Here is a 23,889-nt window from a genome sequence, read left to right on the forward strand (position 1 = left end):
ATACCACATCTCTCCATCTCGCTGTCCCTACAATGGGGCCCGGTAGAATATAATAACAACCCCACCTCTCCTTTCCTCTCTTTCCCTCCTTCACTTCCTTATCAGCTGTAATTACCTGATTATACCACCCTCCACCCCTCCTCTCCTCCAATGGGTGGCCTAGTCTTTGAAGGTCACAGTTCAACCTCAGCTAGTCAGGAGCCATTATGTGGCCGATGACAGTGGGGCCTACTGTGTTCGCCTTAGGTTTCCACATTATTCCCACATTACAGGGAAACAGATCCTCCTAATTCTACTCAGAAAAAGGGATTATACCGCAGAGAGAAGAGTCATTACCAGGGTCCAGACATTGTCTGAGCTCTGATGTTCTGGCATCCTGCACCCCACTCCATCCCACGCATACCTGGCTGTCCCCCCCCCCCCCACCCCCCCGTCCCCCCTCCTGGACAGATCTTGTCGGGATGATGGTTGACACAACACTGGAGCTGGAGTTGACGCCGATGGTTGGCGGCCATCTTAGATAAGGAAACTGATGGACTCCAAGATGGAGTTCCAGTCAGACCCAGGGGAGTCTGTCAGTGGAGGAATCAGGAATCTGCCTTGGCTGGCCCACTTTGGTCTGCAAACTTGAGCCAGTCAGCCAGTTTCCTGTGGTCTCATAGACAGACAGTCTGTCAGTGGGAAACTGAGCTGTGTATCTGTGGTGGTGATGTGATGTCCAGAGCAGTAGTTAGTGTCTGTAACCCTAATTTGCACCGGGGGCGCCGTATTAGTATGGCTGACCCTGTAAAACAACACGTCACTCCATCTATCCGGTGTATGTGACAATAAAATATTATCATTTTATTATTATTATTAGATCCTCCATGAGAACCATTCAGCAGACCAATATGGAAACAGTGACGTCTGTTCAGTGTCTTCTGTCTCTCAGAAATGGGAATGCAAGGTCTCCCGAGTGGCGCAGTGGTCAAAGGCACTGCATCGCAGTGCTAGCTGTGCCTCTAGAGATCCTGGTTCGAATCCAGGCTCTGTCGCAGCAGGCCGCGACTGGGAGACCCATGGGGCGGCGCACAATTTGCTCAGTGTCGGCGCACAATTTGGCCGACAGGGATGTTCTTGTCCCATCGTGCACTAGCGACTCCTGTGGCAGGCCGAGTGCAGTGCACGCTGACTGGGTCACCAGGTGTACGGTGTTTCCTCCGACACATTGGTGCGCCTGGCTTCCGGGTTAAGCGGGCACTGTGTCAAGGAGCAGTTGGGTTGTGTTTCGGAGGACGCACGACTCTCGACCTTCACCTCTCCCGTGTCCGTACGGGAGTTGCAGCGATGGGACAAGACTGTAACTACCAATTGGATACCATGAAAAAAGGGGGTAAAATAAATGGGAATGCAGTCTATGAATATGACTTTTTGTGTGTCTGACTGGCTGTTAATAACTCTTAAACCATACTATCTCCCTCCTCCCCTCTCTCCCTAGGTGAGCACTGTGAGGTGAATGCCCGGTCAGGGCGGTGTGTCCCGGGGGTGTGTAAGAATGGGGGGAAATGTGTGGACCTGCTGGTGGGGGGGTTCATGTGCCAGTGTCCCCCGGGAGAGTACGAGAAGCCTTACTGTGAGATGACCACCAGGTCCTTTCCTGGTCAGTCTTTCATCACCTTCAGAGGACTACGACAGAGGTTCCACTTTACTGTCTCATTCATGTGAGTACTTGGAAACCATCTACTCTCTCTCTCTATCTCCATCTATTGTACTATTCTCCCCATTTACCCTCTCTTCTCGCATCTCCTGTCGATCTTCCCCTCACACACACATACAGCCACACAGCCTAGATGTGTTAACAGAGCGACATGCCTACTGTACATGTTTGCGTGTGTGGGGAGGGTTGCACAAAAAACACACTTCACTCAGTTCAGTGTACCAGTTCAGTGGGGCGTGTAGAGACATCTTTACATTAAACACGAGAGGGGTGTGTTTGTGTTCACACTCTGTTGAATCTGCCGTATAGGAAAATGAGCTAGAACACCTTTCATTACCCCATTAGTCAAGGCAGGAACACATAGCGGCTGTCTCTCAAATGACACCATATTCCCGGCCCATAAACTATAGGAAACTACATTATATGTGGCAGCCCTATGTGGCTCTGATCAAAACTAGTGCACTTGCACAATAGTGTAAATATTGCGTCAGATCTGTTGCTAGTCCCATTTGAAGTTCTAGGTGGGGTGAGGATCATAAAAGTGGGTTGATGTAAAAAGCATAGTTTGTGTCAGTGAGAAACGGTAGAACAGGGTGAAAACAGGAAGTGCCCTGTGATGAGGTACTCTTATCACTGTTTTCTTTTATAGGCAGTATCTTCCTGCCCCCCTGCCCCCATCCGCACCTCCCACTACTCTGCTGGCATCTGGTGTCTGACTCTTGTGCCCTCTGTGCCCCTCATAGCATACATGCAGGCAGACACACACGCACACACTATAGCAGGGGCTACTTCCTCCTTCCTGTCTCTAGACCACTGGTCTTACGACCACTTCCATATTGTCCTTCAAGTCTCTCTTCCTCAGGAATTTCTCACCCCTTCCTTACACACCTCTCCAAGCCCAAATCCCACCTCTCATATACACTACATGACCAAAATGTATGTGGACACCTGCTCATCGAACATCTCATTCCAAAATAATGGGCATTAATATGGAGTTGGTCACCCCCATCTTCTGGGAAGGCTTTCCACTAGATGTTGGAACATTGCTGCGGGGACTTGCTTCCATTCAGCCACAATAGCGTTAGTGAGGTCGGGCACTGATGTTGGGCAATTAGGCCTGGCTCGCAGTTGGCATTCCAATGAATTCCAAAGGTGTTCGATGGGGTTGAGGTCAGGGCTCTGTGCAGGCCAGTCAAGTTCTTCCACACTGATCTCGACAAACCATTTCTGTATGGACCTCGCTTTGTGCACAGGGGTATTGTCATGCTGAAACAGGAAAGGGCCTTCCCCAAACTGTTGCCACAAGGTTGGAAGCACAGAATCGTCTAGAATGTCATTGTATGCTGTAGCGTTAAGATTCCCCTTTACTGGAACTAAGGGGCCTAGCCCGAACCATGAAAAACAGCCCCAGACCATTATTCCTCCTCCACCAAACTGCAGTTGGCACTATGCATTGGGGCAGGTAGCATTCTCCTGGCATTGCCAAACCCAGATTTGTCCGTTGGACTGCCAGATGGTGAAGCTTGATTCATCACTCCAGAGAACGCGTTTCCACTGCTCCAGAGTCCAATGGCAGCAAGCTTTACACCACTCCAGCCGATGCTTGGCATTGCGCATGGTGATCTTAGGCTTGTATGCGGCTGCTTGGCCATGGACACCACAAACAGTTATTGTGCTGACTTGGCGGTTCTGTGCGTTTGTGTGGCCTACCACTTCGCAGCTGAGCCGCTGTTGCTCCTAGAAGTTTCCACTTCACAGTAACAGGACTTACAGTTGACCGGAGCAGCTCTAGCAGGGCCGAAATTTGACTAACTGACTTGTTGGAAAGGTGGCATCCTATGATGGTGCCACGTTGAAAGTCACTGAGCTCTTCAGTAAGGCCATTCTACTGCCAATGTTTGTCTATGGAGATTGCATGGCTGTGTGCTTGATTTTATACACCTGTCAGCAATGGTTGTGGCTGAAATAGACGAATCCACAGATTTGAAGGGGTGTCCACATACTTTTGTATATATAGTGTATCTTATCTGGCAGTTTGGGTTAGATACACAGACTCTGTCACGGAGTTTGTCTAAGGCACATACTGTCAAAACCTAATTAATAATTTTTCACACAAAAAAAAGAGTTTGACTAACTATGTTTGAGATGTAGGATTTGAATGGGTGCCAGTTTGGCACCAAATGTGTGTTTGACAATAAAAGGTTGACCCTGTGTCCATCTTGTCCCCAGGTTTGCCACCAGAGAGAGGAATGCCCTGCTGCTGTACAATGGGAGATTTAACGAGAAACACGACTTTATCGCCTTGGAGATTATCGAGGAACAGATCCAACTCACCTTCTCCGCAGGTGAGAATGGCGGCAGTGTGTGTGTCCACAGTACAAATAATCATCCTCACACAAAGAGCTGGACAATGACTTACAAGTTGCTTGTATCAACACTAGCTGATGGCTTGATTTATCAACTCCGCTTTAAGGATATCATTAATGTGGCTTTCAAACAAACCGCTTGGTAAATACTCTTATCAGCTGAACTCCTTGACCAGTGTGAAACAAACCGTTACAGGATTTCATTAGAATGTGTCCTCTCCATTGTCTGGCTATGCTGCTGTGCCGTTACACCTAGAGATGCATTGGCTTTGGCTGTGTGAAAGGAATGAGTGTTTTACTGTGGTCAGAGAGCAGCTGTTTCCCCCATAACAGAGCCTGGGCAGACTGATTCATGACAGTATAGACACTTAACAAGCCATAAAGACCTACTTACACCTCAGCCCTGCTCAGCCCTGCTCACACACACTCATAAACAAAGGAGCAAGGACTGGGTCACTGCTTCCTCTAGCTCAAACACAAATATGCACGCAAACAAACACAGCTCTTGTTGAATCCACTGCGCTGAGTGTGTCTCACTGCCAATGCCTAGAGAGCCCTAGAGTTTATACCACACAGCCATTGAGAAAAGGCAACGTTGTACTGCAGAAGTCATTGAGTTTTTCTGATAAAGACACACTAAACACCATGACTAATGGCTCTGTGTAACACAGCTACAGTGTTGCATTACTGTTGACTGAGTCGGTGGGTAAATTCTTCCAGAGGGACTCCTGCCCTTGGTAAACAGTCAGTAAAGCCCTGGGTAAATCTGGTGTGATTGTTGCTCTGTAGACTTGAATGAGAACCATTGACATGGTTGGAATACCCTGGTGTTCTTACAGTGAGTGTGATTTATGATGACTGTGAGAGCTGGCTGGCTTTGTGAGTCTGGCTGCGTTTTTATTTCCCCATGTTGGAGTTTCATGTTTTAACTTAATGAATGAATGGAGGAGAGAAATAGGTTTCCTTACGTTGATTTTAACTTAGAGGCTGAAAAATGTTTTTAAAAATGCATGTTCTACGATGACACTACTATAATAGGAGACAGTTATCCTTCCTATTAAAGTCTGGCATGCAAGGTTATGTATAGTACCAGTCAAAAGTTTGGACACACCTACTCATTCCAGGGTTTTTCCTTATTTTTACTATTTTCTACATTGTAGAATAATAGTGAAGCTGTCATCAAGGCAAAGGGTGGCTACTTTGAAGAATCTAAAATATCAAATATATTTTGATTTGTTTAACACTTTTTTGGTTACTACATGATTCCATATGTGTTATTTCATAGTTTTGATGTCTTCACTATTATTCTACAATGTAGAAAATAGTAAAAATGAAGAAAAACCCTGGAATGAGTAGGCGTGTCCAAACTTTTGACTGGTAGTGTACATTCAACAGACAATATGGTATTGAATTAACCACAACCTCTTTTCATCTTTCTCGTATTTTCTGTCTTTCCCTCTCTCCCCATCACTTTCTCTCCCTCCTCCAGGAGAGGCTAAGACCGTGGTCCATCCCTTTGTTCCCGGAGGGGTCAGTGATGGTCAGTGGCACTCTGTCCAACTGCACTACTACAACAGGGTAAGACACTGCTACACCTTGTTTATCTCTCTGTCTGGTTTGTTTGTTGCTATACATATAAACAGTAAACATATGTTGAAGACAGAAATGTAATGGACACCCCAATTGAGGAGTCTGCATACCTGTCAAGTTTACCTACTCAGATAACCTGGTTGATAGTCTGTTGATATTTTGACCAGCTGTAGATCATTTATTATTGACCGTCGAAATAAAGTGTGACTACATTTAAGTACCGTATTAATCATAATGATCCTGAATATATCATAAAGATCTTATGAATCCTGTGTGTCCGAGTGTCAAGTGTCAATGTGCAGCGGTAGGACGGAGTCAGGCGCAGGACACAGAACTGAGTAAACTATGTACTTTACTCGAAAAACAACACTAATTTCCACGCAGGGAAAACACACCTGCTCACATAAGTCTCAGACACAACACAGAAGGTGACAGCCAAATCGGCATATTCGGGGGGAATGTGCATAGTGGAGACCTGGTTTGGACTCTCCACCATAGTTGCACCTATGGAAACACCTCCCTGAGCACTGACGTGACCATCCCTTGAGAGCCCTCTGTTGCCACGAAATAGTGGGGTCATGAGAGGCCAACCAGGAAAGCCCCAACACCACAGGAAACGCAGGAGAATCGATCAGGAAGAGACTAATTCTCTCCTCATGACACTCCTGCGTTTTCATACATAGTGGAGCTGTGACCTCCCTAATCAGGCCCTACACTAAAGGATGACTATCTAAGGCATGTACAGGGAAGGGCACATCAACAGGAACAATAGGGATCCCTAATCTACGTGCAAATGAACGGTCAATGAAGTTCCCAGCTGCGCCTGAATCTACTAGCGCCTTATGCTGGGAATGCGGGGAAAACTCAGGAAATTCTATGCATACACACATGTGCGCAACAGGGAGCTCTGGGTGAGTCGGGTGCCTACTCACCTGGTATGATCCACCAGTGCCCTGCCTGCTGCCTCGACTCCCTGGGGAACCTCCCCAGCACCTTCCAGCAGTGTGCCCTCTGCGGCCACAGTTGGTGAAGGAAACGGCCCCCCCTCCGGTCACCCTTAAAGCAGCACCTCCGAGCTCCATAGGGGTAGGGTCGGGGTGCTGGGGGATGGAATGGACGGACCCTGACCCGGACGTCTGCGGGTGGCCAACAGGTTATCCAGCCGTATAGATAAATCCACCAGCTGGTCGAGGGTAAGGGTGGTGTCCCTGCATGCCAGCTCCCGACGAACGTCCTCACGTAGACTACACCGGTAATGGTCGATCAGGGCCCTCTCATTCCATCCCGCGCTGGCAGCCAAGGTCCTGAAGTCCAGTGCGAAGTCCTGTGCGCTCCTCTTCCCCTGTCTGAGGTGGAACAAGCGTTCCCCCGCCGCTCTCCCCTCAGGTGGATGATCGAAGACCGCCCGGAAGCGGCGGGTGAAATCCTCATAGCGAACCAACGCTGCGTCTATTCCTCCCCATTCGGCGTTGGCCCACTCAAGCGCTCTCCCCGACAGACAGGAGATGAGGGCGGACACGCTCTCGTATCCCGAGGGAGCCGGGTGGATGGTCGCCAGGTAGAGCTCCACCTGGAGCAGGAACCCCTGGCACCCGGCAGCCGTCCCATCATATGCCCTCGGGAGCGAGAGCCGAATCCCACTGGGTCCAGGTGACGGAGGGGTGGACATCGGTGTGGGTTGATCTGAAGTTGATGGGGTTGTGGGAAAAATCCCTCTCTCCCATCGCTCCATGGTCTGCAACACGCGATCCATGGCTGTGCCAAGATTCTGGAGCATCGTTGCGTGCTGCTGGACACGCTCCTCCACTGGTACCGGAGGACTGGATGCACCTGCTGACTCCATATGCGGTGCATGTTTCTGTCAAGTGTCAATGTGCAGCGGTAGGATGGAGTCAGGCGCAGGACACAGAACTGCGTAAACGACGTACTTTACTCGAAAAATAAACAACACTAATTTCCACGCAGGGAAAACACACCAGCTCACATAAGTCTCAGACACAAAACAAAGAACAAACACGCACAAAACCATGTGGGAACCAGAGGGTTAAATAGGGAAATAATATAATGTAATGGGAACCAGGTGTGTACAATCAAGACAAAACAAATGGAAAAAGAAACGTAGATCGGTGGCAGCTAGAAAGCCGGTGACGCCCGAACAAGGAGAGGCACCAACTTCGGCGGAAGTCGTGACACCGAGTTAATACATAATTATATTACATGTGAACTGTTCAAACCAGAGGGAAACATGGCTGTGATTTTCCTTACGCTCTTTATAAAAGCCAATCTTAAGGAGCATTATAATGCTTATTTCATATCGCAGATCCAATTCACCACCAAAGGTAATCGGATATTAGACGAGCTTACATGGCAGTCAATTGTATGAAAAAATAAATAATAATAATGATAAATGTATGCACTCACTAACTGTAAGTCGCTCTGGATAAGAGCGTCTGCTAAATGACTAAATTGTAATTGTAATTGTAATTGCTGGGTGTTATTTTCCCACAAACATCCATGGCCTTGGGCCCATTGAATTATAATAGCAGACTGACAACATCTACATCATCTACCTCAAACCTATATTATAGAGTATGCTTCTCAGAACATGAGAGAGTGTCTTAGCGCCGACTTTTAGACTCTTTTCCAACCGGCTTCCAGGAAAGCTTACATGTTAACTGGAATGAATGTGCATTGTGTTGAAGCTTTAGTATAGCCTCATACATTTTTGTCACAAAAGACACAGGTTTTTTTATTTCCAGACTGTCTTTGATTCCCGCTTTCCTGGCTTCCCTAACCCCAGTTTTATCAGACGTGAAATACTGCGTTGTGATTGGCCAACTTCCTAGCAGGTTGGGAGACATCCAGGGTCTGGTTGTCTGTGTGTCTGTGTGTGTGTGTGTGTGTGTGTGTGTGTGTGTGTGTGTGTGTGTGTGTGCGTACAGTGGGGTCCAAAATTAATTACACTAATGTTGGACCCCACTGTACGTATAGTTTTGTTCAGCCCCCTCTTAAAGAGTATCTGCCTCTGTTCTGACTGTTCGCCAGGATAGCTGAAAACAATGTAGCATTCTTTTGTTACACTACCTATCAACTAGGCTTGTTTCTACCAGGCATGCTGACACTGACAAGCATTTTGTCTCAGAAATGTAAATAGATAAAGATGTTCTTTAGAGCAGCATGGTTGCGTCATGGGTTTTGCATTCATGTATTGTTGTCATTGGTGTATTTAGGCCAAATCCCAACCTTTCTCAATAGGAACCAGTTCTAAAGAGGATGATTATTGTTAACGAGCGACGTATCATGTAGTACTTCGTTCATCTCAATACCTGGCCATGACAACCACAGTATTATTTGCACTGTGCAAACTTAAGGAATGTTGGTTTTCATTGTTATGTGTGTTGTATTGCGGGTGTTGTAGGGGTATAATACCATGGGAACGGGAGATTAATTTCCATGCTAATGCCAGTCTGGGCAGATTTCCTGTTTCTAAACCAAATCCTCCGCTTTCTTACTTGTTTAGTTTCTCCCGTGACTGGACCTGTCGCCTCTACGCTACTAGGGTTCTGTCGGCAGCGTAAAACAAACACAAACGCATACACGCATAGGCGAGCTACCACACACACGTGCACACACAAGAGATCTTCACGGGTCCAACAGACCCGAAATTCCGAGATCCGACCCGGGACCCAAGCGGGTCCTAAATTCGGACTTTTGTTTCGGATCTGGGTTGGGTATGCGCAACTAAAAATGTATTACCGACTGGACCCGATTGGACCCATCCTTTGTTAATTTAATGTGTGTGAGGTGATGAGAACTGCGCAAGCTTGTTATGTGTCAGCCAATTGCAACTCAATAACACGTATCGCTAATGTCCAGCTGAAACAGGTTCCGGCTTCTCACCTCATGTGCGCCTGCTGTTGAGGAGAGAGCCAGTGAAAGGAGCCTTGGCCTAGGCTACTGTTGCTTGTGAAGATGGAGGCCTTTTCCGTTGAAATAAATCAATTCTCAGACAAGGTGAAAAGTTTTAATATTGTAGTGGACAAAAGAAGAAGAACGTTGGCACGGCCTTAATGGACTGTGTGCAACTCGCTATTCAGGTTTGATGTAATTTTCTAACTTTTATTTATTTATTTTCGTATTTATTATAATTTGTTTTATCATTCATATTATTGTGTATCATCATTATTATTGTAGGCCTATTTAATCATCTAAACCAGTTCTTTAAATAGCCTTTGCAAAAAGTGTTTTGTTTAATGTTGTAGAGACATTTTTGTTGGCTAAATTAAGTTCCAACTGTAATGTTGTGTTTGCCAAAAAATAATAGAATTACCACTAGGGCCTGCTATAGGGATACTCACACTCAAACCATGAGAACCAAACCAAACAGGGCGAGATGCAAAACATAATTTAATGCTGCAGTATAATAACCTGTTCGTATTTTCCCTATAAACAATGTCGACTTACTTTTGATATTACCCTAATAAAGTTAAGAACATTTTGTAAATGTTTGGTGTGGTAGGCTATGGTTATTATTAGGCTTAGTTACTGCAGGCCTATGAAGGCAGTGCATACTGACTCCGACAGTTGAAGTTGAGGTGAGGAAGAATGTTTTAGGCCTACCAGAGTTACGCCTTTAATCTAACAATATAATGCTTATCTTTATAAAAAAATATTCTAATTGAACATGTACGAAGTAGCCTATACAGTGGGGAAAAAAAGTATTTAGTCAGCCACCAATTGTGCAAGTTCTCCCACTTAAAAAGATGAGAGAGGCCTGTAATTTTCATCATAGGTACACGTCAACTATGACAGACAAATTGAGAAAAAAAATCCAGAAAATCACATTGTAGGATTTTTAATGAATTTATTTGCAAATTATGGTGGAAAATAAGTATTTGGTCACCTACAAACAAGCAAGATTTCTGGCTCTCACAGACCTGTAACTTCTTCTTTAAGAGGCTCCTCTGTCCTCCACTCGTTACCTGTATTAATGGCACCTGTTTGAACTTGTTATCAGTATAAAAGACACCTGTCCACAACCTCAAACAGTCACACTCCAAACTCCACTATGGCCAAGACCAAAGAGCTGTCAAAGGACACCAGAAACAAAATTGTAGACCTGCACCAGGCTGGGAAGACTGAATCTGCAATAGGTAAGCAGCTTGGTTTGAAGAAATCAACTGTGGGAGCAATTATTAGGAAATGGAAGACATACAAGAGCACTGATAATCTCCCTCGATCTGGGGCTCCACGCAAGATCTCACCCCGTGGGGTCAAAATGATCACAAGAACGGTGAGCAAAAATCCCAGAACCACACGGGGGGACCTAGTGAATGACCTGCAGAGAGCTGGGACCAAAGTAACAAAGCCTACCATCAGTAACACACTACGCCACCAGGGACTCAAATCCTGCAATGCCAGACGTGTCCCCCTGCTTAAGCCAGTACATGTCCAGGCCCGTCTGAAGTTTGCTAGAGTGCATTTGGATGATCCAGAAGAGGATTGGGAGAATGTCATATGGTCAGATGAAACCAAAATAGAACTTTTTGGTAAAAACTCAACTCGTCGTGTTTTGGAGGACAAAGAATGCTGAGTTGCATCCAAAGAACACCATACCTACTGTGAAGCATGGGGGTGGAAACATCATGCTTTGGGGCTGTTTTTCTGCAAAGGGACCAGGACGACTGATCCGTGTAAAGGAAAGAATGAATGGGGCCATGTATCGTGAGATTTTGAGTGAAAACCTCCTTCCATCAGCAAGGGCATTGAAGATGAAACGTGGCTGGGTCTTTCAGCATGACAATGATCCCAAACACACCGCCCGGGCAACAAAGGAGTGGCTTCGTAAGAAGCATTTCAAGGTCCTGGAGTAGCCTAGCCAGTCTCCAGATCTCAACCCCATAGAAAATCTTTGGAGGGAGTTGAAAGTCCGTGTTGCCCAGCGACAGCCCCAAAACATCACTGCTCTAGAGGAGATCTGCATGGAGGAATGGGCCAAAATACCAGCAACAGTGTGTGAAAACCTTGTGAAGACTTACAGAAAACGTTTGACCTGTGTCATTGCCAACAAAGGGTATATAACAAAGTATTGAGAAACTTTTGTTATTGACCAAATACTTATTTTCCACCATAATTTGCTAATAAATTCATTAAAAATCCTACAATGTGATTTTCTGGATTTTTTTCCCTCATTTTGTCTGTCATAGTTGACGTGTACCTATGATGAAAATTACAGGCCTCTCTCATCTTTTTAAGTGGGAGAACTTGCACAATTGGTGGCTGACTAAATACATTTTTCCCCCCCACTGTATCTGTATAGCAGTAGTAGCCTATCTGACAAGTATAAAGAAATGCATGCCTGTGTTAGGAACATTGCGCCGGCATATCTTGATCTTTCACTTTATCTCTCTAGGGCTACTCTTACTATATATATATATATATACAGTGGGGGAAATATGTATTTAGTCAGCCACCAATTGTGCAAGTTCTCCCACTTAAAAAGATGAGAGAGGCCTGTAATTTTCATCATAGGTACACGTCAACTATGACAGACAAAATGAGAAAACATTTTCCAGAAAATCACATTGTAGGATTTTTTATGAATTGATTTGCAAATTATGGTGGAAAATAAGTATTTGGTCACCTACAAACAAGCAAGATTTCTGGCTCTCACAGACCTGTAACTTCTTCTTTAAGAGGCTCCTCTGTCCTCCACTCGTTACCTGTATTAATGGCACCTGTTTGAACTTGTTATCAGTATAAAAGACACCTGTCCACAACCTCAAACAGTCACACTCCAAACTCCACTATGGCCAAGACCAAAGAGCTGTCAAAGGACACCAGAAACAAAATTGTAGACCTGCACCAGGCTGGGAAGACTGAATCTGCAATAGGTAAGCAGCTTGGTTTGAAGAAATCAACTGTGGGAGCAATTATTAGGAAATGGAAGACATACAAGACCACTGATAATCTCCCTCGATCTGGGGCTCCATGCAAGATCTCACCCTGTGGGGTCAAAATGATCACAAGAACGGTGAGCAAAAATCCCAGAACCACACGGGGGGACCTAGTGAATGACCTGCAGAGAGCTGGGACCAAAGTAACAAAGCCTACCATCAGTAACACACTACGCCGCCAGGGACTCAAATCCTGCAGTGCAGACGTGTCCCCCTGCTTAAGCCAGTACATGTCCAGGCCCGTCTGAAGTTTGCTAGAGTGCATTTGGATGATCCAGAAGAGGATTGGGAGAATGTCATATGGTCAGATGAAACCAAAATAGAACATTTTGGTAAAAACTCAACTCGTCGTGTTTGGAGGACAAAGAATGCTGAGTTGCATCCAAAGAACACCATACCTACTGTGAAGCATGGGGGTGGAAACATCATGCTTTGGGGCTGTTTTTCTGCAAAGGGACCAGGACGACTGATCCATGTAAAGGAAAGAATGAATGGGGCCATGTATCGTGAGATTTTGAGTGAAAACCTCCTTCCATCAGCAAGGGCATTGAAGATGAAACGTGGCTGGGTCTTTCAGCATGACAATGATCCCAAACACACCGCCCGGGCAACGAAGGAGTGGCTTCGTAAGAAGCATTTCAAGGTCCTGGAGTGGCCTAGCCAGTCTCCAGATCTCAACCCCATAGAAAATCTTTGGAGGGAGTTGAAAGTCCGTGTTGCCCAGCGACAGCCCCAAAACATCACTGCTCTAGAGGAGATCTGCATGGAGGAATGGGCCAAAATACCAGCAACAGTGTGTGAAAACCTTGTGAAGACTTACAGAAAACGTTTGACCTGTGTCATTGCCAACAAAGGGTATATAACAAAGTATTGAGAAACTTTTGTTATTGACCGAATACTTATTTTCCACCATAATTTGCAAATAAATTCATAAAAAATCCTACAATGTGATTTTCTGGAAAATGTTTTCTCATTTTGTCTGTCATAGTTGACGTGTACCTATGATGAAAATTACAGGCCTCTCTCATCTTTTTAAGTGGGAGAACTTGCACAATTGGTGGCTGACTAAATACTTTTTTTCCCCACTGTATATATATATATATATATACAGTTGAAGTCGGAAGTTTACATACATCTTAGCCAAATACATTTGAACTCAGTTTTTCACAATTCCTGACATTTAATCCTAGTAAAAATTCCCTGTTTTAGGTCAGTTAGGATCACCACTTTATTTTAAGAATGTGAAATGTCAGAATAATAGTAGAGAGAGTGATTTATTTCAGCTTTTATTTCTTTCATCACATTCCCAGTGGGTCAGTGTCAAGGCGTGCTGAAGGTGGGTGTGGTGTATGAATCATGCGCAGGACGCAGAGGCTCAGTCCAAAGGCTTTAGTGCAATATATATCAAAGACGGAAGCACAATAAGCCCGAAGGCGAATACACGGCGCACACAGGCGACAAAACAAACGGCGCACAAACATGTGCAACATAACCTCTCCAAAACACTGGAGGGAAAAAGTAGCTCCAAACACGAAACAGAAGCGCAATCACACACAACGACGAGCACACACAACGAGAACTAAATAGGACACTAACGAGGACTAACAAGACACAGGTGTACAACATCCAGACAAAACCAAACGAACATGAAACATAGATCGGTGGCAGCTAGTACTCCGGGGACGACGACCGCCGAAGCCTGCCCGAACCAGGAGGAGGAGCAGCCTCGGCCGAAACAGTGACAGTACCCCCCCCCTGACGCGCGGCTCCAGCCGTGCGCCGACCCCGGCCTCGGGGACGACCAGGAGGACGCGGAGCAGGGCGCGCGGGATGGTCCAGGTGGAACTCCGACAGGAGAGATGGGTCTAGGATGTCCCTCCGCGGCACCCAGCACCGCTCCTCCGGGCCGTACCCCTCCCACTCCACGAGATACTGGAGACCCCCCATCCGGCGTCTAGAGTCCAAGATGGACCGAACGGTGTACGCCGGAGCCCCCTCGATGTCCAGTGGGGGCGGAGGAGTCTCCCCTATCTCATTGTCCTGGAGTGGACCAGCTACCACCGGCCTGAGAAGAGACACATGGAACGAGGGGTTAATATTCTTATACTCAACAGGTAGATGTAACCTATAACACACCTCGTTCAATCTTCTCAGGACTTTAAAGGGCCCCACAAACCGCCGACCCAGCTTCCGGCAGGGCAGGCGGAGGGGTAGGTTCCTGGTAGAGAGCCAGACTCGATCTCCGGGTGCGTACACCGGCCCCTCACTGCGGTGGAGATCGGCGCTCGCCTTGTGACGAAGGACGGCCCGCTGCAGGTGGACGTGGGCAGCGTTCCACGTCTCTTCCGAGCGCCTCATCCAATCATCCACCGCAGGGGCCTCGATCTGGCTCTGCTGCCAAGGTGCCAGAACCGGCTGGTAACCTAACACACATTGGAAGGGGGTTAGGTTAGTAGAGGAGTGGCGGAGAGAGTTCTGGGCCATCTCGGCCCAGGGAATGTACCGTGCCCACTCCTCCGGCCGGTCCTGGCAATACGACCTCAGAAACCTACCCGGAAGACGTGGGTAAATAGGGCCTCAGCGGTCCGTAGTGCAGTAAGGAAGACCCGACATAGGGAGAAGACGACAGGCCTTAGAGAACCGATCCACAACGACCAGGATGGTGGTATTCCCCTGAGAGAGGGGAAGGTCTGTCACAAAATCCACCGAGAGGTGGGACCATGGTCGTTGTGGAACGGGCAGGGGTTGTAACTTACCCCTGGGCAGATGTCGGGGCGCCTTACACTGGGCACACACCGAGCAGGAGGAGACATAAACCGTCACATCCCTAGCCAAAGTGGGCCACCAGTATTTAGTGCTAAGGCAATGCACCGTCCGGCCGATACCCGGATGTCCAGAGGAGGGTGACGTGTGAGCCCAGTAAATGAGTCGATCCCGAATCTCGAGCGGAACGTACTTCCGACCCTCAGGACACTGTGGAGGGCTGGGGTCGGTACGCAACGCTCGCTCGATTTCGGCATCGACCTCCCACACCACCGGTGCCACAAGGCAAGACTCCGGTAGTATGGGAGTGGTCTCAACGGACCTCTCCTCCGTGTCATACCGCCGGGACAGCGCATCAGCCTTCCCATTCTGGGACCCAGGGATGTACGTGATTTTAAATACGAACCTGGTGAGAAACATACTCCATCGAGCCTGGCGAGGGTTCAGTCTCCTCGCTGCCCGGATGTACTCCAGGTTCCGATGGTCAGTCAAAATGAGGAAAGGGTGTTGAGCCCCCTCAAGCCAATGCCTCCACACCTTAAGGGCTTGAATTACAGCTAACAGCTCCCTGTCCCCAACGTCATAGTTACGCTCCGCCGGGCTGAGCTTCTTTGAGTAAAAAGCACAGGGGCGGAGTTTAGGTGGCGTGCCGGACCGTTGAGAGAGAACGGCCCCTATACCAGCCTCAGACGCGTCTACCTCGACCTGAAAGGGTAATGCGGGATCCGGATGCGCCAGCACCGGAGCCGACGTAAACAGGTCCCTCAGTCTCCTAAAGGCCCTGTCCGCATCGGCTGACCACTGCAGGCGCACCGGACCCCCCTTCAGAAGGGACGTGATGGGAGCTGCCACCTGTCCAAAACCCCGGATAAACCTCCGGTAGTAATTCGCAAAGCCCAAAAACTGCTGCACCTCTTTTACAGTAGTTGGGGTTTGCCAATTACGCACAGCGGACACACGATCCACCTCCATTCTCACCCCTGACGCGGACAACCGATAACCCAAAAAGGAGACCGACTCCTGGAAAAACAGACATTTCTCTGCCTTGACATATAGGTCGTGCTCCAACAGCCTCCTCAATACACGACGCACCAGGGTTATATGCTCGGCTCGGGTAGACGAGTACACCAGAATGTCATCAATGTACACGACCACCCCCTGTCCCTGCATATCCCGGAAAATGTCATCTACGAAGGATTGGAAGACTGATGGAGCATTCATCAACCCATATGGCATGACGAGATATTCGAAATGACCAGACGTGGTACTAAACGCTGTCTTCCATTCGTCACCCTCCCTAATGCGCACCAAGTTATACGCGCTCCTGAGATCCAGTTTTGTGAAAAACCGCGCTCCATGCAATGACTCCGTCATGGTCGCAATCAGAGGGAGTGGATAACTGTATTTCACAGTAATCTGATTGAGACCACAGTAATCAATGCACGGGTGCAACCCTCCATCTTTCTTTTTCACAAAAAAGAAGCTCGAGGAGGCGGGAGAAGTGGAGGGCCGAATGTATCCCTGTCTCAAAGATTCGGCTATGTAAGTCTCCATAGCTTTTCTCTCCTCTTGAGACAAAGGATACACATGGCTCCGTGGGAGCGCTGCTCCTGCCTGGAGATCAATCGCGCAATCCCCCTGTCTATGAGGAGGCAACTGCGTCGCCCTAGTTTTGCTAAACACGAGAGCTAAATCCCCATATTCAGGCGGAATGTGCAGTGCGGGCACTTGGTTTGGACTTTCCACCGAAGTCGCCCCCACGGAAACACCCAGACATCGCCCCTCGCACTGAGCAGACCACCCATCGAGAGCCCTCTGTTGCCACGAAATAGCAGGGTTATGGGTGCTTAACCAGGGAATCCCCAGCACCACTGGGTACGCAGGAGAGTCGATCAGATACAGCTGTATAGTCTCCTCATGACCCCCCTGCGCACACATCTGAAGTGGCGCTGTGATCTCCCTGATCAACCCCGACCCCAACGGGCGGCTATCTAAGGCATGAACGGGAAAAGGTTTGTCAACAGGTAGGAGAGGGATCCCTAACTCAAAACAAAACTTTCGATCAACAAAATTCCCAGCTGCGCCTGAATCTACTAGCGCCTTATGCTGGGAATGAGGTGCAACCTGTGGAAAACAAACAGGTATACAAAAGTGCGCAACAGAAAGCTCTGGGTAAGTGGGACGTCTACTCACCTGGGAGGCCCCCCCAGTGCGTGGCCTGTTGTCTTCTCCCCCGGAGAACCCTCCCCAGCACCTGGCCGCAGTGTGCCCTCCACGACCGCACTTGGTGCAGGAGACAGGCCCCCTCGGGCTCCTCCTCCTCCGTTCTCTAGCGCCGGCACCCCCGAGCTCCATAGGGCTCGGCTCGGAGGTGCCGGAGGGCGGAATGGACGGACTCCCCTCGGGACGTCCACGGGTGGCCAGCAGGGTGTCCAGATGGATGGACATATCGACCAACTGGTCGAAGGTAAGATGGGTATCCCTGCAGGCCAACTCACGTTGAACGTCCTCTCGTAGGCTACATCGAAAATGGTCAATGAGAGCCCGTTCATTCCACCCTGCATCCGCCGCTAGAGTCCGGTACTCTAGAGCGAACACCTGAGCGCTCCTCCTCCCCTGTCTCAAATGAACTAGACGCTCCCCCGCCGCTTTGCCCTCAGGTGGATGGTCGAACACGGCCTTGAAGCGGCGGGAGAACTCGGCGTAGGTGATGGTGTTGGCGTCCATTTTCCTCCACTCGGCGTTAGCCCACTCCAACGCCTTGCCCGTGAGACAGGAGATGAGGGCGGAAACGCTCTCGTATCCCGAGGGCACCGGGTGTACAGTGGCCAGGTAGAGCTCCACCTGCAGGAGGAACCCCTGACACCCGGCAGCTGTTCCGTCATACGCCCTCGGGAGCGAGAGCCGAATCCCCCTGGGTTCCGAACCTGGGACTGGTGGACCGACCGATGGGGTGGGCAGGGTAGGTGGAGGTGTGGGTCCCCTGCTGGCCTCCCATCGGTGCAAGGTGTTGATTACCTCCTGTAGAGCGGTCTCCAGTTGTCTTATCTGGCCCTCTTGCCCACGGAGATGCTCCTCGAGCGACACAGGCGTCACTGCCGATCCTGCTGTTTCCATTAGGGTGTGTGATTCTATCAAGGCGTGCTGAAGGTGGGTGTGGTGTATGAATCATGCGCAGGACGCAGAGGCTCAGTCCAAAGGCTTTAGTGCAATATATATCAAAGACGGAAGCACAATAAGCCCGAAGGCGAATACACGGCGCACACAGGCGACAAAACAAACGGCGCACAAACATGTGCAACATAACCTCTCCAAAACACTGGAGGGAAAAAGTAGCTCCAAACACGAAACAGAAGCGCAATCACACACAACGACGAGCACACACAACGAGAACTAAATAGGACACTAACGAAGACTAACAAGACACAGGTGTACAACATCCAGACAAAACCAAACGAACATGAAACATAGATCGGTGGCAGCTAGTACTCCGGGGACGACGACCGCCGAAGCCTGCCCGAACCAGGAGGAGGAGCAGCCTCGGCCGAAACCGTGACAGTCAGAAGTTTACATACACTCAATTAGTATTTGGTAGCATTGCCTTTAAATTGTTTAACTTGGGTCAAACGTTTCGGTAGCCTTCCACAAGCTTCTCACAATAAGTTGGGTGAGTTTTGGCCCATTCCTCCTGACAGAGCTGGTGTAACTGAGTCAGGTTTGTAGGCCTCCTTGCTCGCACACGCTTTTTCAGTTCTGCCCACACATTTTCTATAGGATTGAGGTCAGGACTTTGTGATGGCCACTCCAATACCTTGACTTTGTTGTCCTTAAGCCTCCACAATTCTGGTTCATCCTTGGGAGCAATTTCCAAACGCCTGAAGGTATCACGTTCATCTGTATAAACAATAGTACGCAAGTATAAACACCATGGGACCACGTAGCCATCATACCGCTCAGGAAGGAGACGCGTTCTGTCTCCTAGAGATGAACGTACTTTGGTGGAAAAAGTGCAAATCAATCCCAGAACAACAGCAAAGGACCTTGTGAAGATGCTGGAGGAAACAGGTACAAAAGTATCTATATCCACAGTAAAACAAGTCCTATATCGACATAACCTGAAAGGCCGCTCAGCAAGGAAGAAGCCACTGCTCCAAAACCGCCATAAAAAAGCCAGACTACGGTTTGCAACTGCACATGGGGACAAAGATCATACTTTTTGGAGAAATGTCCTCTGGTCTGATGAAACAAAAATAGAACTGTTTGGCCATAATGACATCGTTATGTTTGGAGGAAAAAGGCGTCGGCTTGCAAGCCGAAGAACACCATCCCAATCGTGAAGCACGGGGGTGGCAGCATCATGCTGTGGTGTTGCTTTGCTGCAGGAGGGACTGGTGCACTTCACAAAATAAATGGTATCATGAGGAAGGAAAATTATGTGGATATATTGAAGCAACTCAAGACATCAGTCAGGAAGTTAAAGCTTGATGGGTCTTCCAATGACCCTAAGTATACTTCCAAAGTTGTGGCAAAATGGCTTAAGGACAACAAAGTCAAGGTATTGGAGTGGCCATCACAAAGCCCTGACCTCAATCCTATAGAAAATGTGTGGGCAGAACTGAAAAAGCATGTGCGAGCAAGGAGGCCTACAAACCTGACTCAGTTACACCAACTTGTCAGGAGGAATGGGCCAAAATTCCCCCAATTTATAGTGGGAAGCTTGTGGAAGGCTACCCGAAACGTTTGACCCAAGTTAAATCATTTAAAGGCAATGCTACCAAATACTAGTTGAGTGTATGTAAACTTCTGACCCACTGGGAATGTGATGAAATAAATAAAAGATGAAATAAATAATTATCTCTACTATTATTCTGACATTTCACGTTCTTAAAATAAAGTGGTGATCCTAACTGACCTAAGACAGGGAATTTTTACTAGGATTAAATGTCAGGAATTATGAAAAAATTAGTTTAAATGTATTTGGCTAAGGTGTGTGTAAACCTCCGACTTCAACTGTATATTAGTGGCCGCACGTGGCATACCGGCAACTGTGCCTGTGGTTCACATGCGTATCTGCCCTCTCATTGGCTTGAATGTCCCCACCTGATCCAACCTCCTCACCTCCTTTGCCAACATGTATTCCCATTGTTAGAGCGATCAGTCCAGTATCTTGTCAGTGTATACACAATCTTTGATCACTATCACTAGCTATCACTAGCTAACAGAAAAAATCATCTAGGTAGCTAACTTGATTCTTCTCACATGTACTACTAAAGTTAAAAAGCGTTGGATTGGTGTAAACATACCCGAGAGAAAGTTTCCTTCTATTTTGCACCAGTCTGGCCGCTATTCCTTTTAATCAATTCAAGTCACGTTGAGATTTACTTAATAATTCAACCTAACCTAACCTATGACCTGACAAATCACCTTATGTACACTGCTCAAAAAAATTAAGGGAACACTTAAACAACACATCCTAGATCTGAATGAATGAAATAATATTATTAAATACTTTTTTCTTTACATAGTTGAATGTGCTGACAACAAAATCACACAAAAATTATCAATGGAAATCAAATTTATCAACCCATGGAGGTCTGGATTTGGAGTCACCCTCAAAATTAAAGTGGAAAACCACACTACAGGCTGATCCAACTTTGATGTAATGTCCTTAAAACAAGTCAAAATGAGGCTCAGTAGTGTGTGTGGCCTCCACGTGCCTGTATGACCTCCCTACAACGCCTGGGCATGCTCCTGATGAGGTGGCGGATGGTCTCCTGAGGGATCTCCTCCCAGACCTGAACTAAAGCATCCGCCAACTCCTGGACAGTCTGTGGTGCAACGTGGCGTTGGTGGATGGAGCGAGACATGATGTCCCAGATGTGCTCAATTGGATTCAGGTCTGGGGAACGGGCGGGCCAGTCCATAGCATCAATGCCTTCCTCTTGCAGGAACTGCTGACACACTCCAGCCACATGAGGTCTAGCATTGTCTTGCATTAGGAGGAACCCAGGGCCAACCGCACCAGCATATGGTCTCACAAGGGGTCTGAGGATCTCATCTCGGTACCTAATGGCAGTTAGGCTACCTCTGGCGAGCACATGGAGGGCTGTGCGGCCCCCCAAAGAAATACCACCCCACACCATGACTGACCCACCGCCAAACCGGTCATGCTGGAGGATGTTGCAGGCAGCAGAACGTTCTCCACGGCGTCTCCAGACTCTTGTCACGTCTGTCACATGTGCTCAGTGTGAACCTGCTTTCATCTGTGAAGAGCACAGGGCGCCAGTGGCGAATTTGCCAATCTTGGTGTTCTCTGGCAAATGCCAAACGTCCTGCACGGTGTTGGACTGTAAGCACAACCCCCACCTGTGGACGTCGGGCCCTCATACCACCCTCATAGAGTCTGTTTCTGACCGTTTGAGCAGACACATGCACATTTGTGGCCTGCTGGAGGTCATTTTGCAGGGTTCTGGCAGTGCTCCTCCTGCTCCTCCTTGCACAAAGGCGGAGGTAGCGGCCCTGCTGCTGGGTTGTTGCCCTCCTACGGCCTCCTCCACGTCTCCTGATGTACTAGCCTGTCTCCTGGTAGCGCCTCCATGCCCTGGACACTACGCTGACAGACACAGCAAACCTTCTTGCCACAGCTCGCATTGATGTGCCATCCTGGATGAGCTGCACTACCTGAGCCACTTGTGTGGGTTGTAGACTCCGTCTCATGCTACCACTAGAGTGAAAGCACCGCCAGCATTCAAAAGTGACCAAAACACCAGCCAGGAAGCATAGGAACTGAGAAGTGGTCTGTGGTCACCACCTGCAGAACCACTTCTTTATTGGGGGTGTCTTGCTAATTGGCTATAATTTCCACCTGTTGTCTATTCCATTTGCACAACAGCATGTGAAATGTATTGTCAATCAGTGTTGCTTCCTAATTGGACAGTTTGATTTCACATAAGTGTGATTGACTTGGAGTTACATTGTGTTGTTTAAGTGTTCCCTTTATTTTTTTGAGCAGTGTATTACTGCCCCCAGTTGCAAGAAGTGACATAAAACATTTCACAAAAAACTAGCCTCCCACGCATGCTTTCTATCCCTTGGACTAAAACTAAATATAAAAACTAAATATAACTATTTTTATACAACTAAAACTAAATAAAAATGAGCAAATCAGAATTTAAAATAAAAATAGAAAATGAATAGAAATAAAAAACGAATAGAAAAACACTATAATAACCTTGCTGTCCAGGAACTGTCTGAAATCCCTTAAATCTAGGAAGAGGCTACCGCAACCAGGCACGCTGGCATCTTATGTTATACATCACCCCAGTCAGATTGAGCAGCCAAACCTGGTCCTGACAGTCCAGATAGGATCCAGGCCTTCATCTAAAGCCAGACTAAGCTCAGAAGACCTATCACTTTCTACATCAGAGCCTTGGAGAACTTATAAAGGGATTCTCAATGTGTGCGTTCCACATGGCATCCTATTCCATACACAGTTGACCAGAGCTCTATGGGCCCAGGTCAAACATAGTGCACTATGTAGGGAATGCGGTGCCATTTGGGACACTGTCTATGATATTTTTATGGCCTACTCAAGGCTTCTCAAGGCACCGGTTAGATTAAGGGTTGTCCGAATCAGAGAGGAGAGGCCCAGTCACCCCAAACTGACCCTAACAGTCTGCTGTGAGTTATGGGGTCAGGGGCTGAGGGTTTAAGGGTGCCCCTGCACGCACCCGTTCCCCTTTCTCCCCAATCCATAGGTCAAAGGCCACAAGGGGATGGGCTATGAGGGGCATTGGGCCTCCATGGTAACAGACACACTTGCATTGTGTTTGGTGATTTACGGTGGTGTGTGTGTGTGGTGGGAGACTCATGCAGGGCGTGGGTGCCCTCCCTATTGAAGATTTCACACAATAGAAGACATTTTTGAAATTCCCCGTTTATTTTGGATGTGGAGCAGCGATGTCTCAAGGACAGCAAGAGGAGTTGGCACACACACACACACACACACACACACACACACACACACACACACACACACACACACACACATAGAGCTAAACAAGAAACAGAGAGAGAGAAAGAGAGGGATATTCTTGGACTGTTCAGGTTTTGATGATTATGAAGCAGGAAGTGTCGTCACGTCATCTCTCAGAACAATGATCTTCTGGGGAGGAAGTATGTTGAATCACTGTGGTGTATTTCTGTTCTTCTCTTTTCTGTTGTAGACCTCACTGGTTGAAGCAGTGGCAGGCAGGCAGGCAGGCAGGTTTTGTCTTATGATGAATGAGTTTTGGCACTATGTTGATTAATGAAAGTTTAAAAAGGACAAGAGGTTGACAAGTGTGTGTGTGTGTGTGTCTGTATTTGTGCATATTTGTGTATGTCTGTGTACTTTATTTGTGTGTTTATTTGTAAAGGGGTCTAAATCTGGGCGTAGTGTCAGACTTGTCAATAGTTGTGGTCTGGACGGAGTAGTCTAGAGGACATTATGTTATTTACACTTTACAGTATAGCATGC

General features: G+C 47.7%; 1 protein-coding gene across 1 annotated transcript in view; it reads left to right on the forward strand.

Moving 5' to 3' along the window:
- LOC311129228 (cadherin EGF LAG seven-pass G-type receptor 1-like) overlaps positions 1–23,889 on the forward strand; it is a 135,327-nt gene that overhangs the window by 50,766 nt on the left and 60,672 nt on the right. Inside the window, exons 5-7 of the mRNA XM_084161529.1 lie at positions 1,478–1,700; positions 3,926–4,041; positions 5,552–5,640. Of these exons, the coding sequence (XP_084017655.1) occupies positions 1,478–1,700; positions 3,926–4,041; positions 5,552–5,640 (428 nt within the window). The remainder of the gene's footprint in view (positions 1–1,477; positions 1,701–3,925; positions 4,042–5,551; positions 5,641–23,889) is intronic.

Source organism: Coregonus lavaretus (genome assembly GCF_964263955.1).
Source record: "Coregonus lavaretus genome assembly, chromosome: 5".
Classification (NCBI taxonomy): Eukaryota; Metazoa; Chordata; class Actinopteri; order Salmoniformes; family Salmonidae; genus Coregonus; species Coregonus lavaretus.